This window comes from Macrobrachium nipponense, chromosome 7 (assembly GCF_015104395.2).
Source record: "Macrobrachium nipponense isolate FS-2020 chromosome 7, ASM1510439v2, whole genome shotgun sequence".
Taxonomy (NCBI): domain Eukaryota; kingdom Metazoa; phylum Arthropoda; class Malacostraca; order Decapoda; family Palaemonidae; genus Macrobrachium; species Macrobrachium nipponense.
The window spans coordinates 15,697,327-15,713,798 of record NC_061109.1 but is presented as its reverse complement, the minus strand read 5'-3'; the positions used below and the strand labels follow the sequence as shown (position 1 = coordinate 15,713,798).

Genomic DNA, 16,472 nt, shown 5'->3' with positions numbered 1-16,472 from the left:
TATCTATGACGTTTCCATCTGGCGTTCATGTGCAGTTTTATTTCCATTTTGTTTATACCGCGATGCAGAGCCTTCGTTCTGCTGCGATCCGAAGATAAGAGTTATCGTCTGTCTCTAATGCTCGTCTTACCGGATCAAGGTTTCTAAAAAAAAAAAAAAAAGCGATATGTCCACGTTGATTTGATTTTGAATTGTTTCTTTCAGTAACTGACAAAAGGAGAGGGATACATAGCATATCTGCAATTGCAAATAAAATGAAATAATTGGAAATACCAGTTCTGTTTTAGCGTCGCCATCAGGTCAAACTGTAGTTGCTGGAAAAAGTGTGAGAGTCGGCAGAGAAGACATTCTCCATGGGAAGAGTGAGCAGCACAGTTAGTACTAACATTCAAATCCCATTCCCTTTCCATCCCCCACCGACAAAACCGACAATGTCCAGTTTCTTTTAGACGTAGTATCCATGGATGCAGCGCAACACCATGATTCTGTTACCATCCTTAGACACTGTAGTACAGCTGCTGCAGGCCTCATCTTCCAGCTTTGGTAGCCGCATCAGCTGCAGCACATCATTGCCTTTTAATGCAGCGTCCCGGAGGGCCTGCGAATTCCAGGCACGCGACCCTCTTTGCTGACCCCATTGCGATCAATATCGACGGAATGTAAGTAGTACCTCTGTGGATAGCAAATATCTTGATTACCCATAGAATCAGGGAAATGGTGCCTATGATGCAAGTCTGATTGACGCAAGAAAATATGTGAGCTTTTATATATATATATATATATATATATATATATATATATATATATATATATATATATATATATAATTGTGTGTGTGTGGGGTAATAACCACATGGGAACGTCTTTCGTACATGCCCAAAACTCTTTCATGTGAAAGTCCAGGGCGCTAGCCTCCACTGATATATATATATATATATATATATATATATATATATATATATATATATATATATATAATATATATATATAGGCATCCAGCTGGGAAAAAGTTGAAAAGAAATTACTTGAACCAAGTGCTTTCTCTATTTCAACACGTCATCAAGGTTCAAGCACCAGTGCTCAAAGGACTGCAGGCAAAACACCTGTTTATAAAACCCGAGGAACAGTTTATGGACGAATAAAAACTCAAGTGATTGAAAATACCACCATTCTGGTGCTTCCACTTTGTAATTGTTATAATCATAACCTTGGACAGGTCAAGCTACAGGGTGTTAAAGTTGCTTCAAAATGCTCTGTACATAAGTCTTCGGTTCCAACTTTGTTGTGGCCTTGGTGGATCAGTTAGTACCGCCTTGGCCTGTCACTAGTTAAAAATTTATTTCTGTGAAACATGTGCTTAGTATGAAACGTCAAGGTCGATCGACAACCTATTTGTGAAAGCAGAAACACTCGAATCTCGTTTTCCTCTCATTTTTCTACTATCGGCTGATACGCTCTACCTCACAACTCTAATTATCGTCAAGTGTGAATATCAAACTTCGATTGTATGTTCTGATAACAGTGGAATGACATAGCAATGTTTCTCTCATTTGCTTATATTTTTGCGAAAAAGGGAATAGATTCTGGCGAAGAAGAGAAACTTAACGAACAAAGTTCTCGATGAGAAGGTTTAGCAACTCCTTACTAAGCCGTTGCCGGAAACAACGGAGGCTTTCCCAAAATCTTCAGATTTGACCCACACAACAACGACTAAGCCTCATTTTCCTTCTTTCTTTCTCGGTTCCAAAATAAATACATATATGCAGACTGGATGTGTTAGTAAGGTTCTGTTTCGTGAGTTTCTGTGGCATCGTTCAAACTTGCTTAATCGCCAATCCTGATTCGTGAAGTTGGCTTTTCGACAAATAAAGTTTGCTCACAATAGATGAAGTTCATTTTCCCGACTGATAGTTTCAGTATACAGTGCAGGAACGTATATTAACGAATGTTCTTTTTTTTTATTACCTCTTTCCTAGCGAATACTGCGAATGAAAAATTGAGCCTCACTATTTTCATCGTATGCACTGATGATATAACGTAGACAGATTTTTTCTAATTAAAGCAAGTTGATTCCACTGAAACCCTCGTCGTCTTTGGAGAACTTAACTTGTCGTATTTTGTGATTCAGAACGAGGAATTTCATTATTCCACTGACTGCGTTTCAGTGCATGTTAGGTAGGAACTGGTTATTCTTCGATTAAGCCATACGGTTGGCTTTCTTAGACAGAAAGTACCCGATCGATTTAGCTAAAGGACAACAAGGATAAAATTTCCATTTGATCATCAGAGGTAATTAAAATGTTTAACACACTATATTTTTAAGGCGCTAACAAAACAAACAAACAAAATAGCTTTTTCTTGTCATTTTCAACCTCGTTTATAGGTATTTCAAATTCTTTAATACCTTAGAAAATTTAAAAAACAAAAAATTCTAGAGAGAGAGAGAGAGAGAGAGAGAGAGAGAGAGAGAGAGAGAGAGAGAGAATCTCAGTTACTTACCTGCCTGAGAGGCGAAATGAAGAGGCGTATTACCATCTGTGTCCGGTTTATTAATATCCAGTCGGTCATGGACGTCAGACTCTCCACAATCCTCAAGTAGGCGTTCGCACAACAATAACTCAGCGAAGTCTGCAGAAGAAGAATACGAGAGATTATTGTCGCCGAGTATTCACGACTACAAACAAACACTTAATACTACTAAATATACTATCGTAATGACCGTTATTGCAAGGAAGGAAAAACTCCGATGAGATTTTCCTTTCCTTCATCTCTAATTTTTCGTTAGTTTATTAACTTTCTATAAGCTCTTTTCCTCTTTTGTCAATTATGGACTGACAAGGCAACCGGGGAAGGATCGCTTTGCAATGTCTTGTCTTAGAACATACCGTTAGTATTAGTTCGTCTATTGTATACAATACCAAGTATGAGATTTCTTCAAGGAAGACAGTGGATTCAATATTCGAAAAACGTAATATGATTTTATGGGAAAGCATGATATTCAGAGAGGCTTCTCTTGCAATGTGTATCTATTGACGCGCGCACAAACACACACATACACACACACACACACACACACACACACAATATATATATATATATATATATATATATATATATATATATATATATATATATATATATGTATATGTATATATATATATGTATTATATACCTATATATATATAATATATATATATATATATATATATATATATATACACATATACATATATATATATATATATATATATATATATATATATGCCACAATAATATCTTAATCTCTCTAGTTTTTCATTGCGCTTACAACTTCAATATTAACCTGAGTTCCGAGAAAATAATACACATGAAAGCAGTCATTATGAACCTTTTAAATCTAAAGGAGGTGTGGTGCTTTCACGTTACCTGGCGAATAAATAAGAACAAACTTGGAACTTGAATATGCCAATTAAATATGTATAGATCCCAAGGCTACAATTCGCTGTTATCTGTAGGATAGTTTGATCCAACAACTCGATTTCGTAATTGATAGTCCTTATCTTTCCTATAAGTGCGGTTCCTCGATCCTTTTCGGAAATTGTGACAGCTGTGATTACTGCTTCCAAACCAACAATCGAAGCAGATTAGCCTCGATCTGCGGAAACCGGTTTATTTCCAACTCGGGCCCTCGGAAAAAGAGGAAGGTGTGACCAGTTGATGGTAGCATGTCATGACATTATCATTCACCATCAGGATGAACTTTTCAGGATCTTGGAACCCTGAGGTCACTTTATTCTATAAGTGTCCCAGTGTAGACATAGCTAACTGAAGCTCTAAACCTGCAAGCAGTTTGCAGAAGGTTTGAAGCGGGATAAAAGTCAACAGATAAACAGTGCAGCGCCCTAGTTGTAAAAAAAAATACAAAAGCAAGATTCAGAGCAACAATATTCGTTCTAAACAGTGAAAGTTTGCAACAGCATCTTTGACATTTAACTGCAAAATTGATTGTAAATATGCTGTGGAAAGATCTTCTTTAGAGCAGGGGTTCTTAACCTTTTGATGACTCCAGACCCCAACGAACTGCCCAATATGGTTCCATACCCCCTTTGCTTAAGTCCACTTAAGTCCTGTTTGTCGACAATATAACTTGATATACTTAGTTTAATGCATACTTTAGGTATGAAGAGCTGCTAATAGAACATAAAAGAAAATCAAAATCATTTATAGTTTTAAATAGTTATTTATTTACAAAATATACCCTTTTATACACTGACACATTAAAATCAAATATATACAAATATCCAGAGTTCAAATCACATACCCAAGCATGTGGTTCCTCATACCCCCAAGGGGTATGGATACCCTCTGTTAAGAACCCTTGCTTTAGGGTAACCACAGATTTAATTAAGGTCGCAGGTCATTCTAAAGGAAAGAGGCAGTTGAAAACGTTTGTAGTAAAGAGTCTGTGGAACACAGCGCACTGTGTTTTTTGTACATGATTGGTTTCGAGACCAGATTGGTCTGTTTTTCCAACTGCTGTACCTAAGGTGTCCATTTTGTTGTAGGATAATTTGTAATTTCCAAGGACAATTTTTTTTTTTTTTTTTTTTTTGCGACTGTCTTGATTTTCTGAGGTATTTTTAAACCTTTTATTTTTTACGACTGGTTATCTAAATACTTTCATTTTCATAGATTTGCAGAATACTACTACATTGAAGATTGTTGTAATTTGCCATTGGTAATTCATTTTCTTTTGCAGCAATTATTCGAGTACAATTGAGAATGTTATTTATGACTAGTTATAAAACAATAAACCAGGTATTTGAGAGCGTGTTTTGCTGTGATAAGATTCGAAGGCGTTGACCTTCATGCTGGTTATCTCTTAAAGGAATGTTGGGTGTAAAAGATAATCTACTACTATTGAGAACGGATGTTCAACATCTGCTGGCACTTGAAAAAACTGCTATATACCTAAACACGTATTGCCTTCTGTATCTAATCTAAACGAACATTATCCTCTCACATTCATTGTTAGCATTACACCACAGAATAAGGGATAGACAGGATGATATAATAGTGGTACTAAGCATATTACAGTAAGAATAATGATAATGATAATTGTATGCTGTATATTTTTATGTCAAAATGCGGTAATTATTATTGATAAGGTTTTTTCGGCAAAATCTGCCCATAATAGGTAAAGTGCACTGCGTACATTAGGTACCTGACTCGAATATTAATACGAGCAACAATAAGGCAAAGATATTGTAAATTTCAGTCACCATCGGAGTAGCTGAATAGATCTTTTCATAAAAAAAAAAAATTATGGATATCCGTCAGCATCAAACGTCTCCCGGGGGTTTGGCTAATGCAAGAACGCTCCTGGAACTCGCGTCCCCCGAAGGAGAGGCACCACTGAAGGGAGAGGGGAAACGCTGAGGTCATGCAACTGTTCCAGGCGATGGTCATAATATGAGTCTGTGCTTGGGTGTCCTTGGCAGCGCATATCTTAGTTTTCAGTGGTTCTCAATCATTACTGAAGCTGATAAAATGATCGACTTGGATTTGCTATCATTGGAAATGCTAAATGAATATTAAAACCAGCATTTCTAGCCGTATGATACAAGCAAGTTAAAAATGCATCGAATTTTCTGTGCAGCGTATATTTTGCTGTACAAAACTCTTAGCTCCGGTGCCAGACGCATGATCATTGCTAACTTTAACCATAAATAAAATAAAAACTACTGAGGCTAGAGGGCTGTAATTTGGTATGTTTGATGATTAAAGGGTGGATGATCAACATGCCAATTTGCAGCCCTCTCGCCTCCCTGGTATTTAAGATCGTAGGGCGAATAGAAAAAGTGCCCACGGGCAGACAAATCGCCATCTCAACAATTTTCTTTTACAGAAAACTAGAAATGGTTCCTGATTTCATAGTTATACGATATTGTTAGTTATATCAACGGATATTTATAACCTGAGATTATTTTACTGCCCCGAACAATATGCAGCTCGGGAGTTGTTGAATCATTTTCTAAAGATTAAAATATTCTCAGCCTAATTAGACATGAAGCCTTTACTCTTGACTGAGACGTGACTACAGAAAATAATGCAAATGTCACAGACACTTTCAATCTCTAACTCAGGGGATCTTAACCTTGTGATGACCTCAGACCCCATGAATTGCCCAATATAGTTCCATACCCCCTTGCTTGAGCCCACTAAGTCCTATTTGTTGACAATATAACTTCATATAATCATTTGCGACGCTTTTCGTTGTGTCTTCATAACAACATTTTCAAGCCTAAAGGAGACATTATATTTTAGTAGTCAAAAGATTATACAACAATCATTATTGGCTTGACAAAGCTGAGTAAAAGTAGCAACAATAAGATAAATGATAAAATCTTTAAAATCAATTACAACAGCATACTATAAACAAATTGGTGGGAAAGACAGAGATGGAAAGCCTTTTCAGAAAGTCTACTTTTACCGGTCTTGCAATGAATTTCCAAAGCGCTACATTCTTTAACTTTAAAATAAATAACATTATGACCCCAATACATAGAGTATATTCTCCCTGCAGCTCCTGGCAGTCATTTGACTCAGAAATAAAGCTTCTTTTAAACTATTTCAAAATTAATGGTTATCCTAATAACATAATATATAAAGAAATGAAAAAGTTCCTAAATATATCTCTCAGTATAAATATCAAAATAGATATACCAAGGTTGATGAACTGATTATGTATTTTAAATTGCCATATACAAGTGATCCTTGTTCTAAATACGTTACAAGAGGACTAAAAAAATATGATTAATTATAGATTTCCCCACATTAACCCCAAGTTAATATTAGCCGACAACCATACTGCGCAAGCGGTGTTAAACCATAAGGATAAACTACCTGCAGACCTTTTGTCTGGCTTCAACTATATTTACACGTGTGACGCCTGTACCGCCACCTATAGATTGATGATTAGAGAATTTTAGTGTTCTAGATCCTATTAGAGAAGAGCCATCATTGAGATTCTCTGAGTCGATAGAAATAATTTTTAGAAAACCAGATCTTAGCCTTGACAATATTCATCTTATCCTTTGCTTTTAATATAAATCATTCAATCATTCATTTATAGTGTAAACTTTCCATCTCTGTCTTTCCCACCAATTTGTTTATAGTATGCTGTTGTAATTGATTTTAAATATTTTATCATTTATCTTATTAAAAGGTTATACAATAATGATTGTATAATCTTTTAACTGTTAAAATACTGTAATGTCTCCTTTAGGCTTCAAAACGTTGTTAAGAAACAGCGAAAGGCTTCGCAAATAGAATGTGGTGGTTCTTAACCTACTAAGCTCTTTTTTGTCTACTAAGACTGACATTTCCAAGACATCTGTCTACTTTCACTTAATATAATTAAATTAGTACATACTTTAGGTATGAATAGCTAGGACTAGAACATACAAGAAACCAAAAGCATTTATAGTTTTATGTAGTTATTTATTTACAAAATGTACCCATACATACTTAACACACTGAAATAAGATATATATCGAGAGTCAAGTCCCACACGCCCAGCATATGATTCTCATACCCACAAGGGGTATGGATACCCCTAGTTAAGAAACCCTGCTCTAACTCCTGAATCAAGGATGGGTTGCTTCAGCACCTACACAGAAGGATCATCAGCTACTCATAGGCCCATGTCTTCCACAAACTCTCTTGCATTTTGGATGTTGAGGTTCCTCTTTTAATCCATTTACGCAGCAGCAGATTTTCTGTCTTCCCTTCATTCCTCTGTTCTTCAAAGGATGTCTAAAGACTTAGATCCGTATTTTCACTCATATCAACACTTACTATTTCCACGTATTTTCCTCTCTAACACTTCCGCGCGCTCTCTCTCTCTCTACATATATATTACGTAAACAACCATCTAATCTTTTCAGTTTTCTTTTTTTTATTCAGTATCAGGTTTCCCTGTCCCGTAGCAGAGTTGACTCAGATGTCTTTCATGCATTCTTACTTTGGTGCTGATCATATTGCCACAGGCTACAGCCACCTTGGTTATCTTCCTGTTTCAGAGCTTCTTGAGCATCGGAAGAGAAGTTCTAAAATGGAGATTTCATGTCACCGAATTTGAGCAAGAAGGTCCAAAACCAATCCCCGCTGATATTTGTTGTTAGATGTATACATGTGTCTCCCATTGTTTGGAAAGCAGCGATATTTCTAGGATGTGGCTGGTTTTCAATAATTGGGACTGGAGACATCACATTTTCTACAACCCTCATAGCAGGTTTGAGATATTCTGCTTGATGACATCCTTAACTTGTGTAAAGTGGATTCTGTTCTAGAGTTTAAAATATTTATATGAGTATCAAACTTCACGGGACGTCTCAGAGAACCTTTTATCTCCCACAGGAAGGAGGTGGGATAAATGGAAAAGCCCCCTGGCTCTTCTAGGGTTTCGTTCCAGTCCTGTCACATTTTATCTCAGATGTTTATATCTGACAACGATACCATGCTTCTCAATATGAGTATCTTTCTCTTTGAAATAAAAAAAGAGCCAGAAAGTCTTCACAACTTATTACATCCATCCGTTTTAGATGGGCAGCAGTTTTGAGTAGTTTAAAAATCGGTCAAATTCACGTTCAAGAAGACACTATCGGTGCTATCCTTGTTAGAGCTGACCACCACCGTAGCAGAGAACAAGACAAGTGTCTTCTCTCTGTGAATGTACACATTAAAAAAAAGGATCCCTAAATAAAATAATTCCATTAGCATGTAACCTCAACTCCATCCTCCGCTACACAAAATTTCCCTGAATTACTGAAGTCAATGATAGAGAATGGAGGCAATTGTTCAAACACACTGTTAATCTTCTTTAGCAATAACGTCTTCCTCAGATACAGGAAACTTTCATGATTCTCTTATTTTCAGTCATTCATTTTCTTACATTGATTGCTATAATTATTACTATATTAATGGGTCCAAACACCAACATAGGCAAACACTCTGGTAAACACACGAGGGGCTGTTGTAGCCCAAAGCATATTATTTTTCTGAACTGTTTTGTTTGCTATGGCAAACAAATTAAAGAAATACCCTAAGGGCACACATACTTATGAGAGAAAACAGGACTTCCTTTCGTTATGATAAAACCATATATAGGAAAATATAGAAATGCGTTTGGAAACTGTGAACATATTCATATATTGATTATTCATGAGTTAATATTTGCTGTGGCGAACACTATTTTCCCTGCACTGAATTTAACTTTCATATTATACAATTATATATATATATATATATATATATATATATATATATATATATATTGTTCAGGATTTAAGCCAGAACCAAGGAAAAGTAAGACCTCTTTATAACCAAATTAATTCATTCTTGCCTATATGCAAGTTGCCCCTGTGAACTGTAAGCCTCCATTCTCTCTAAACCCCTCTTTGCTCCCTTTGGCTGCTCTGGATTTGATCTCAGCAGGTGTCCTTAGGAATGAGGAGTCTCTCTCAGCCGAGATTTTATAACGACAGGGCTCCAGCCGCTCTCTCTCAGAAAAACGCAGACGTTTTCAGGTGTTCATAAGTCCCTGAACTTTCTCTGAGGTCAGACGCCTCTCCCCTGCATTGACTCCACTTCCACCCCCCGCCCCCCCCCACCCTTTTGCTCCTCTGCTTCCTCTGGGAGATCCCACAAGTATTCAGCAGATGAGAAGACCACCAAACCTAGGATTTCCAGGTACTGTGAGGTTAAATTTAGTGCAGTCAGGGAATTGTTTTTGCCTCTTGTCTATATTTCGTTTCATCTTTCCAAGGCGACTTTCTCCCACTCTTTGTTCAGCTTCACTCCCCAATTTTGGTTCAATGCTGTGATTAATTCCCTTGTGATGCTAGGTAATATGTAACATTTCCCACGTGTTCCTCGCCTTAGTACTGATACTAGAATACAATCTCTTTGCCGACAAATACCGTGCCTGATTGTGGGAGAAAATTGGGAACCCTTATGGAATAATGGTGCCTTGAAATAACCAGCTTTGAGCAAGTTTCCATCGTGTCTGGCTCATTTCCCAGCCAAGTGTTTCCAGTGGCCAGGCAATCAACCATCTCATTAATTCCTGGACCTACCCGTAACTTAAATGTAAATATAGTTCATTTGAAACTAAAGTCCAGAGTTTATGTAAATCACCCTTTTTCAGTAATATCGGCCTTCTGCCATAGGTTTTTGTTTGTATTAACTCTCGTACCTCCATGCAAGGCCATTTCTAAGAGTGTTAGAATACATTTCCAAGGAGGGAATGAGCAGTTCATTACAATACATATATTATATATATATATATATATATATATATATATATATATATATATATATATATGTATGTGTGTATATGAACAGACGTGAGAAAATAAATTCCCTCTCACCTTGAGTCACAGAGAGCTAAGAAATCCATTTTATGTATCTTGAATCAACCGTTTACTGTCTATTATATCTTTCCATTTTGATTTTGGGGTCTATTATTTAGCACCTCCTTAGGCCTGGGACTGGGGGCCATTTCTAAATTGTGCCTGTCCATTTACAAAGCGGAAGCCTTGGATTATTTATTAAAGAATAACCAATTCTTGTAGTATGCAGTTTATAGCAGACTACGGCCAGTGATCCCTGGTGTCGTATAGTAATTTTTAAACCATAGTCATCCACCCAGCACCCAGAGTTGAAATCTAGGAGATAAAGCTCTCAATGCCTTCAACATTGTGCTAAGATAATTATTAGTTGTGCTCCTTCCGAGTGAGGCAACAATTTCCGCCTGTGGATAAAGGCCACAAGACAACAGGTGCTCTCAACTCCAAGCTCGAGAGGATTGAAGCCAGGAACTACCAAATGGCCAAAATAAAAACAAGCTGTGATACATTTCTATCTTTTTAACAAATAACTATTCACAAAGAAATTTTTATTTCTCATTTAAAGATAAGTATTTCTTTGGAATCATAGTGAAAAATTAGCATTCTTGAAATACAGAAACTAAAAATTAAACTTGATTAAATTGCTTCAAAAAATCACTTAGCCTCTCAAAGGAGTATGAAAATTACCACAAAATTTGCTCACTGCCAGATCAGTCCTAAAGCACTGAGCGAAAGAGGTAGAGGAGGAGGAGGAGGAGGAGGAGGTAGGAGGAGGAGGAGGAGGAGGAGGAGGAGAAAAAGGAGGAGGGCGAGGAGGAGGAGGAGGAGGAGGAGAGGAGGAGGATGAAAAGAGAAAAAAGTGAGAAAGGAAGGGGACTAGGAAGTCTTCAGGGAGGGCAGACAATGACTGCAGTCACAATGCCCCAAACAATGCCAACTACTTTTAGTGTTCATTCGACGTGGCTGTGCTCCCATTTGCTTCGTTTTTTTTCTCTCTCTCTCTCTCTCTCTCTCTCTCTCTCTCTCTCTCTCTCTCTCTCTCTCTTATTTTCACATATCTGCTTTCAGAAATCTAGACGCTAAGATTGTTAATGGTATACACTATACATACTCGTATGCTATGAAAATACAGATAATTCAAGTCATATACCTTAACACACGAGTTCGTATGACTGACTGTAAACAAAGGAAAACGAAAGGTCTGTGTGTAGAGGCCATAAACGTAAAGTTCTTATAGTTCCTCGTCTCTATCTCATTTGACGCTGGAAAACTCCTCACATGCATAAATACTGCAACGGATTTCACATAACTACTGCAACGGATTTCAACAAATTATTAACTTAGGACCTATGGAAAATTTACTGAAAGATATAGATTTGAAGACTTCTCTTTAAGAGTACATACCCTAAAACACACACACACACACACACACTCACAGAAGACAATAACATGGAGTAACGCAACAATGATTTTTTGTCTTTCCATTTGCAGTTTTGTCTTTGAAGATCAATGGAGACTCACAAGATTATAGAGGAGTCAGTCTCTGTATAGCGAACGTCACGTGTGCATCCAGCATTCCTTGAAAACTGTTAAAGAGAAACACTGTGCCATAAAGTATATAAGAAAACCCACACACACACACAGCACACACACACACACACACACACACATATATATATCTATATATATATATTATATATATATAATATATATATATATAATTATATATATATAGATATATATGTGTGTGTGTGTGTGTGTGTGTGTGTGTGTGTGTGTGTGTATGTGGGTGGGTGGGTGCGGGTGTATAACTGAATCACGAAAATTTGGCACGTGAAACGAAAGGGTACTACGACGCCTTTCGGCTCAGTGTCCTTTACTTAGCAGTCGAAAGGCCTCAATGTTTTCTGATATACATTAAGGAGCAGAAGAGCTATTACTACCTCGGGAAGTGTACTGGACTCAAGGTAAGAGGCAGCAAGAAGAAAAAGACTAAGGTGTTTAATGAAAGGTAATTCTAAAAATAGTGGAGGATGATTTGAGCACTAAAAGATCTTGAGGTACTACGCGACAATGCCACAGTAAATGTCATTTACATATATAGTTGAGGTGTTGGTATAAACCCGGTTAATGAAAGTGATGTGAGATGACGCCGTTTCATTGTCAGAGGAGCCCTTTTTTTTTATGAAAATGAAACTTCAGTGTTGTTAAAATTGTCATGAATATAATTTCAAGAAGAAGACGGCTGCATAAATTAGAGTCAGTGAGTCAGTCATTCCAGGAAAAAGACGGCTGGCGTGTTAATTGACTTTTTCCATATGCGATTTAGATATTCCGCCGTTATCATTCATTTCACTGGATTTAGAAACCTCAATACCGGAGGGATTTTTCCCGTGGTGAATAAATGCACCTAAAAGGTTATTTGATTGGGTCTTAGCACTTCCTCAGGTTTCACTAGCCAAATCATGCCTGTTGCGATTTTACCATTAAATTGACCAAATTCTAACAACGGATTGGAAAAGTACCGTGGCTGCTCAGTCACTTCAGATTTGTCTGTCTTAAAAACCTCCTGAAAACTTTTCCAAACAAATTTTAAATGGTAACTACTGACCAATTAGAAAACCAAGTGTATACGGTCCTCATGAAAGCTAGGGATGTCAACGGCGTCTATCGTACTTCGGCAGAGTGAAGCCATGTAGGTAATTACGGTTGCTGGACATATCTATTTTACACTGAAGATAAGTCGTGAAACTAAATTTGTCTAACGATATCAACGTCTCTTCATTTTTAGGAGAAGAAAATATAAGGTCTTTGGCGCGGATTACGTTCCGGGAAGACACGACTGTGACTTTAGCTAAGGCATTATCTTGTAATACATTTTTGCACTGCGATAAAACGGGTTTTATTTTTAGCTTTGCTATTAGGAAGGAACTTTAAAATTCTATACGATAAAGGCTCAAAGAAATCTGAATTCGATATTGTTATTGCAGGCAATAAGATTTCCGACATTTCTTGTTGAGCCGTTACATCGACCTTGTTGCTTTCCGATTCGCCATTATTTTCTGAAAGTACAACACATACTTATGAACCTTCGGAATACCATAATTTACAGAGGATTTTTTTCTGATATAATTTTCTTTCTATCATACATATGACATTGTCGTTATTTTGCCTGTTTAGCTTTATGATATGAGTGTTTTTCATGTCGTTGAAAGCGTCCCTGTTGTCCAGAATGGGGAGTCAATTAAGAGCAGATTACGAAGCTCGGGCGCTCCCAGCACGGATGATTTGTTCCCTATGGATGGCAATATTTCGCTGGACTCGACATCGATTCTCAGTTCATTCAGTTAAAGACCATGTGTATTTCATTTATTAGTACAATTTCTCGTGCCACTATTAACATTATCATTATTATTCAGCAGATGAACTCTAGTCATATGGAACAAGCCTTGAAGTTCACGGATCCAAAGAATGTGGTGTTCTTTTCAGTGAAGTAACAGAGAGAAATCGGAAATACAGAAAGAAGAGATCAGTTACTAGAAAGGTAAAAACAGATGAACAAATTCATTAATAAATAGACAAACATGTAAAGATATGTTTAAAATAGAATGAGAATCATATAAGGGTAGTAATGCATTACATCTTCGCTTGAACGTTTGAGGATACTACGTCACAACATCCGTAGGGAAACTGTTCCACACTCCAACGGTGCAAGGAACAAAGGGCCTCTGGATCTTAGGAGTTCGAGGAGTTCGACAGCGAGGGACATTTACTCCATATCGGAGCTACTGCTCAGCGAATCTGGCGACTCTCTGCAGGAAAAGGGGATCAAAGAAAAATGACGAAGGTGAAAGATCTCAGCTAAAATACATCTAATGAAAACTGACAAACAAGAGGCTCTCCGTTGACGGTTCAAGTCATGACTGCTTATGTGAGGGATTAGGAAACGACCACCACAAACCACTCTATCCAAAAGAGATAAATCTCTGGCAAAAGCTGACATCTACACCCGAGAACTGTTATATTGGTTAAATGTCATTATCAGTTTAATGTAATACAACAAACCAAAACATCACACATACACACATACCATCTATATGTATGGTATTGTAATATCTATATGTTATTATATATATATATATAGATATATATATATAGTATATAATATATATATATATATATATACAAAACTTGCATTTAATGAAAAATTTCTATCGACATCTTCTCGTTTATGATATTATAATATTTATATTATATATTATATATATTAATATATATATAATATATATAATATATATATATATATTATATTACTAATAATATATATTATATATATATATAACTATATATTATTATAATATATATAATAATTATATATATACAAGACTTGCATTTAATGAAAATTTCTATCCACATCTTCTCGTTTATGATACTATTATCACTATTATTATTATTGACAATTAAAAGCCACAGTAGTGTTAAAATATATTATTGTACAATGCTAAAAATTACTAGGAGAGATTTTGGATACTGCTCCGTATCCCTCTTCAGTCCTACAGATCCCTGAAAAGGAATCTGGAAAAACTAGAGGCTGAAGTAGTAGCTCCAGGAGTAGTGCAAAAGTGTGTGCTAACTGGAAACGGCGCACATAGTAAGAAAAGTGATGACTCCTAAGGAAGCAGGGTGTAACCCAAAACCCCACACTTTAAGTACACCCAGTCGAATTGAAGGACTGTGATAAACCCCAAAAAAAGAATAAATAAATAATAATAATAATAATAATAATAATAATAATAATAATATAATAATAATAATAATAAGAATAATAATAATAATGATAATAATAATAATAATAATAATAATAATAATAATAATTCTCCTGAGCTTAATTAAGAAGACTTACTATGGAATAGATTTTTATTTCTGAATGAGAACAATTGCACTATAGTTACGTCAGCTACTATTCATTGTTACAGAATATTCTAAAACATAGGCCCGGTTTACATTAAAACTGAGTATCACATATTCACGATCTTACCTTCTGGTTCAGCTAACTCGTGTGAAAGTAGAGAAATCTTTCAAGGTAACTTGTAAGATTTCTGATGATAGGCCATGTTATTTAAGAATTAAGATAAAGATGTAGATTTTCGCTTACTTGGGGAGTAAACCTACAAACTACTTTGTTATTATTGGGGGGGGGGGGGGGTAGGAAAGCCCTTTGGAAGAGCTCAAAAAGGTCTGAAAAATGTGTTTCGTGTTGAGTTAAAGATACAGAAATTTTAGAATAGGATATTTATAATCCAACTGTTAGAATGCAAAATGCAAAAAAATATATTATAATGTATATTGTTAAACGGTACAGAAAAAAATGATTTCTAGTAAAATATAGCTTATTTATTTAAATTTTCGTTGGTGAAACGACGCTCTATTTGACCGTTGATTTCAGCACGCGCCACGAGTAAGCTGGAGGTCGGATCACCCATTGTTATACCTGAACATAGCTGCATTTCGGGAGCTTCCTTGCTCTGTAAAATTAGGACCTTAGGCCTAATTGCGAAGATCCAAATCGAATCATCCCAAAATGACTTCAAGTTGAGTTGAGTTGAATGTAGAATGGAGGCCAAAGTCCAAGCACTGGGACCTATGAGGTCATTCAGCGCTGAAACTGAAATTGACAGTAAAAGGTCTGAAAGGTGTAACAGGAGGAAAACCTGAAAGCCGTTGCATTATGAATCAATTGTTTGGAGAGGGTGGAAAGCACTAAGATAAAGAATGAGAATATGAAAGGAGGTACAGTAAAACGAGTGGAAAGGGTTGCGGCAAAGAACTTAGAGTATGCTTACAATGCACTGTATGAGTTGCATTGACGGCATTACCCATCAACCCCCCCCCCCCCCCCAACCACACACGGGAAAAATTAGTTTAGATACTTTTGATCCATCGTTATCATATTACTGAAATATTTGGGAAATTCAACATGACTAGCTATGGCGCAGAAATGTTTCTCATGACCTCTCGGAATTGGAGTTTACTACGCCATCAGATCTTGAAGTCAGACCACCAAGTATTTCACGCTATCAA

At 36.4% G+C, this 16,472-nt stretch overlaps 1 protein-coding gene across 1 annotated transcript in view; it reads right to left on the bottom strand.

The window, feature by feature from the left end:
• LOC135217320 (mucin-5AC-like) overlaps positions 1-16,472 on the bottom strand; it is a 452,543-nt gene that overhangs the window by 37,867 nt on the left and 398,204 nt on the right. Inside the window, 2 exon segments of the mRNA XM_064253110.1 lie at positions 2,500-2,562; positions 2,565-2,628. Coding sequence (XP_064109180.1) covers positions 2,500-2,562; positions 2,565-2,628 — 127 coding nt within the window.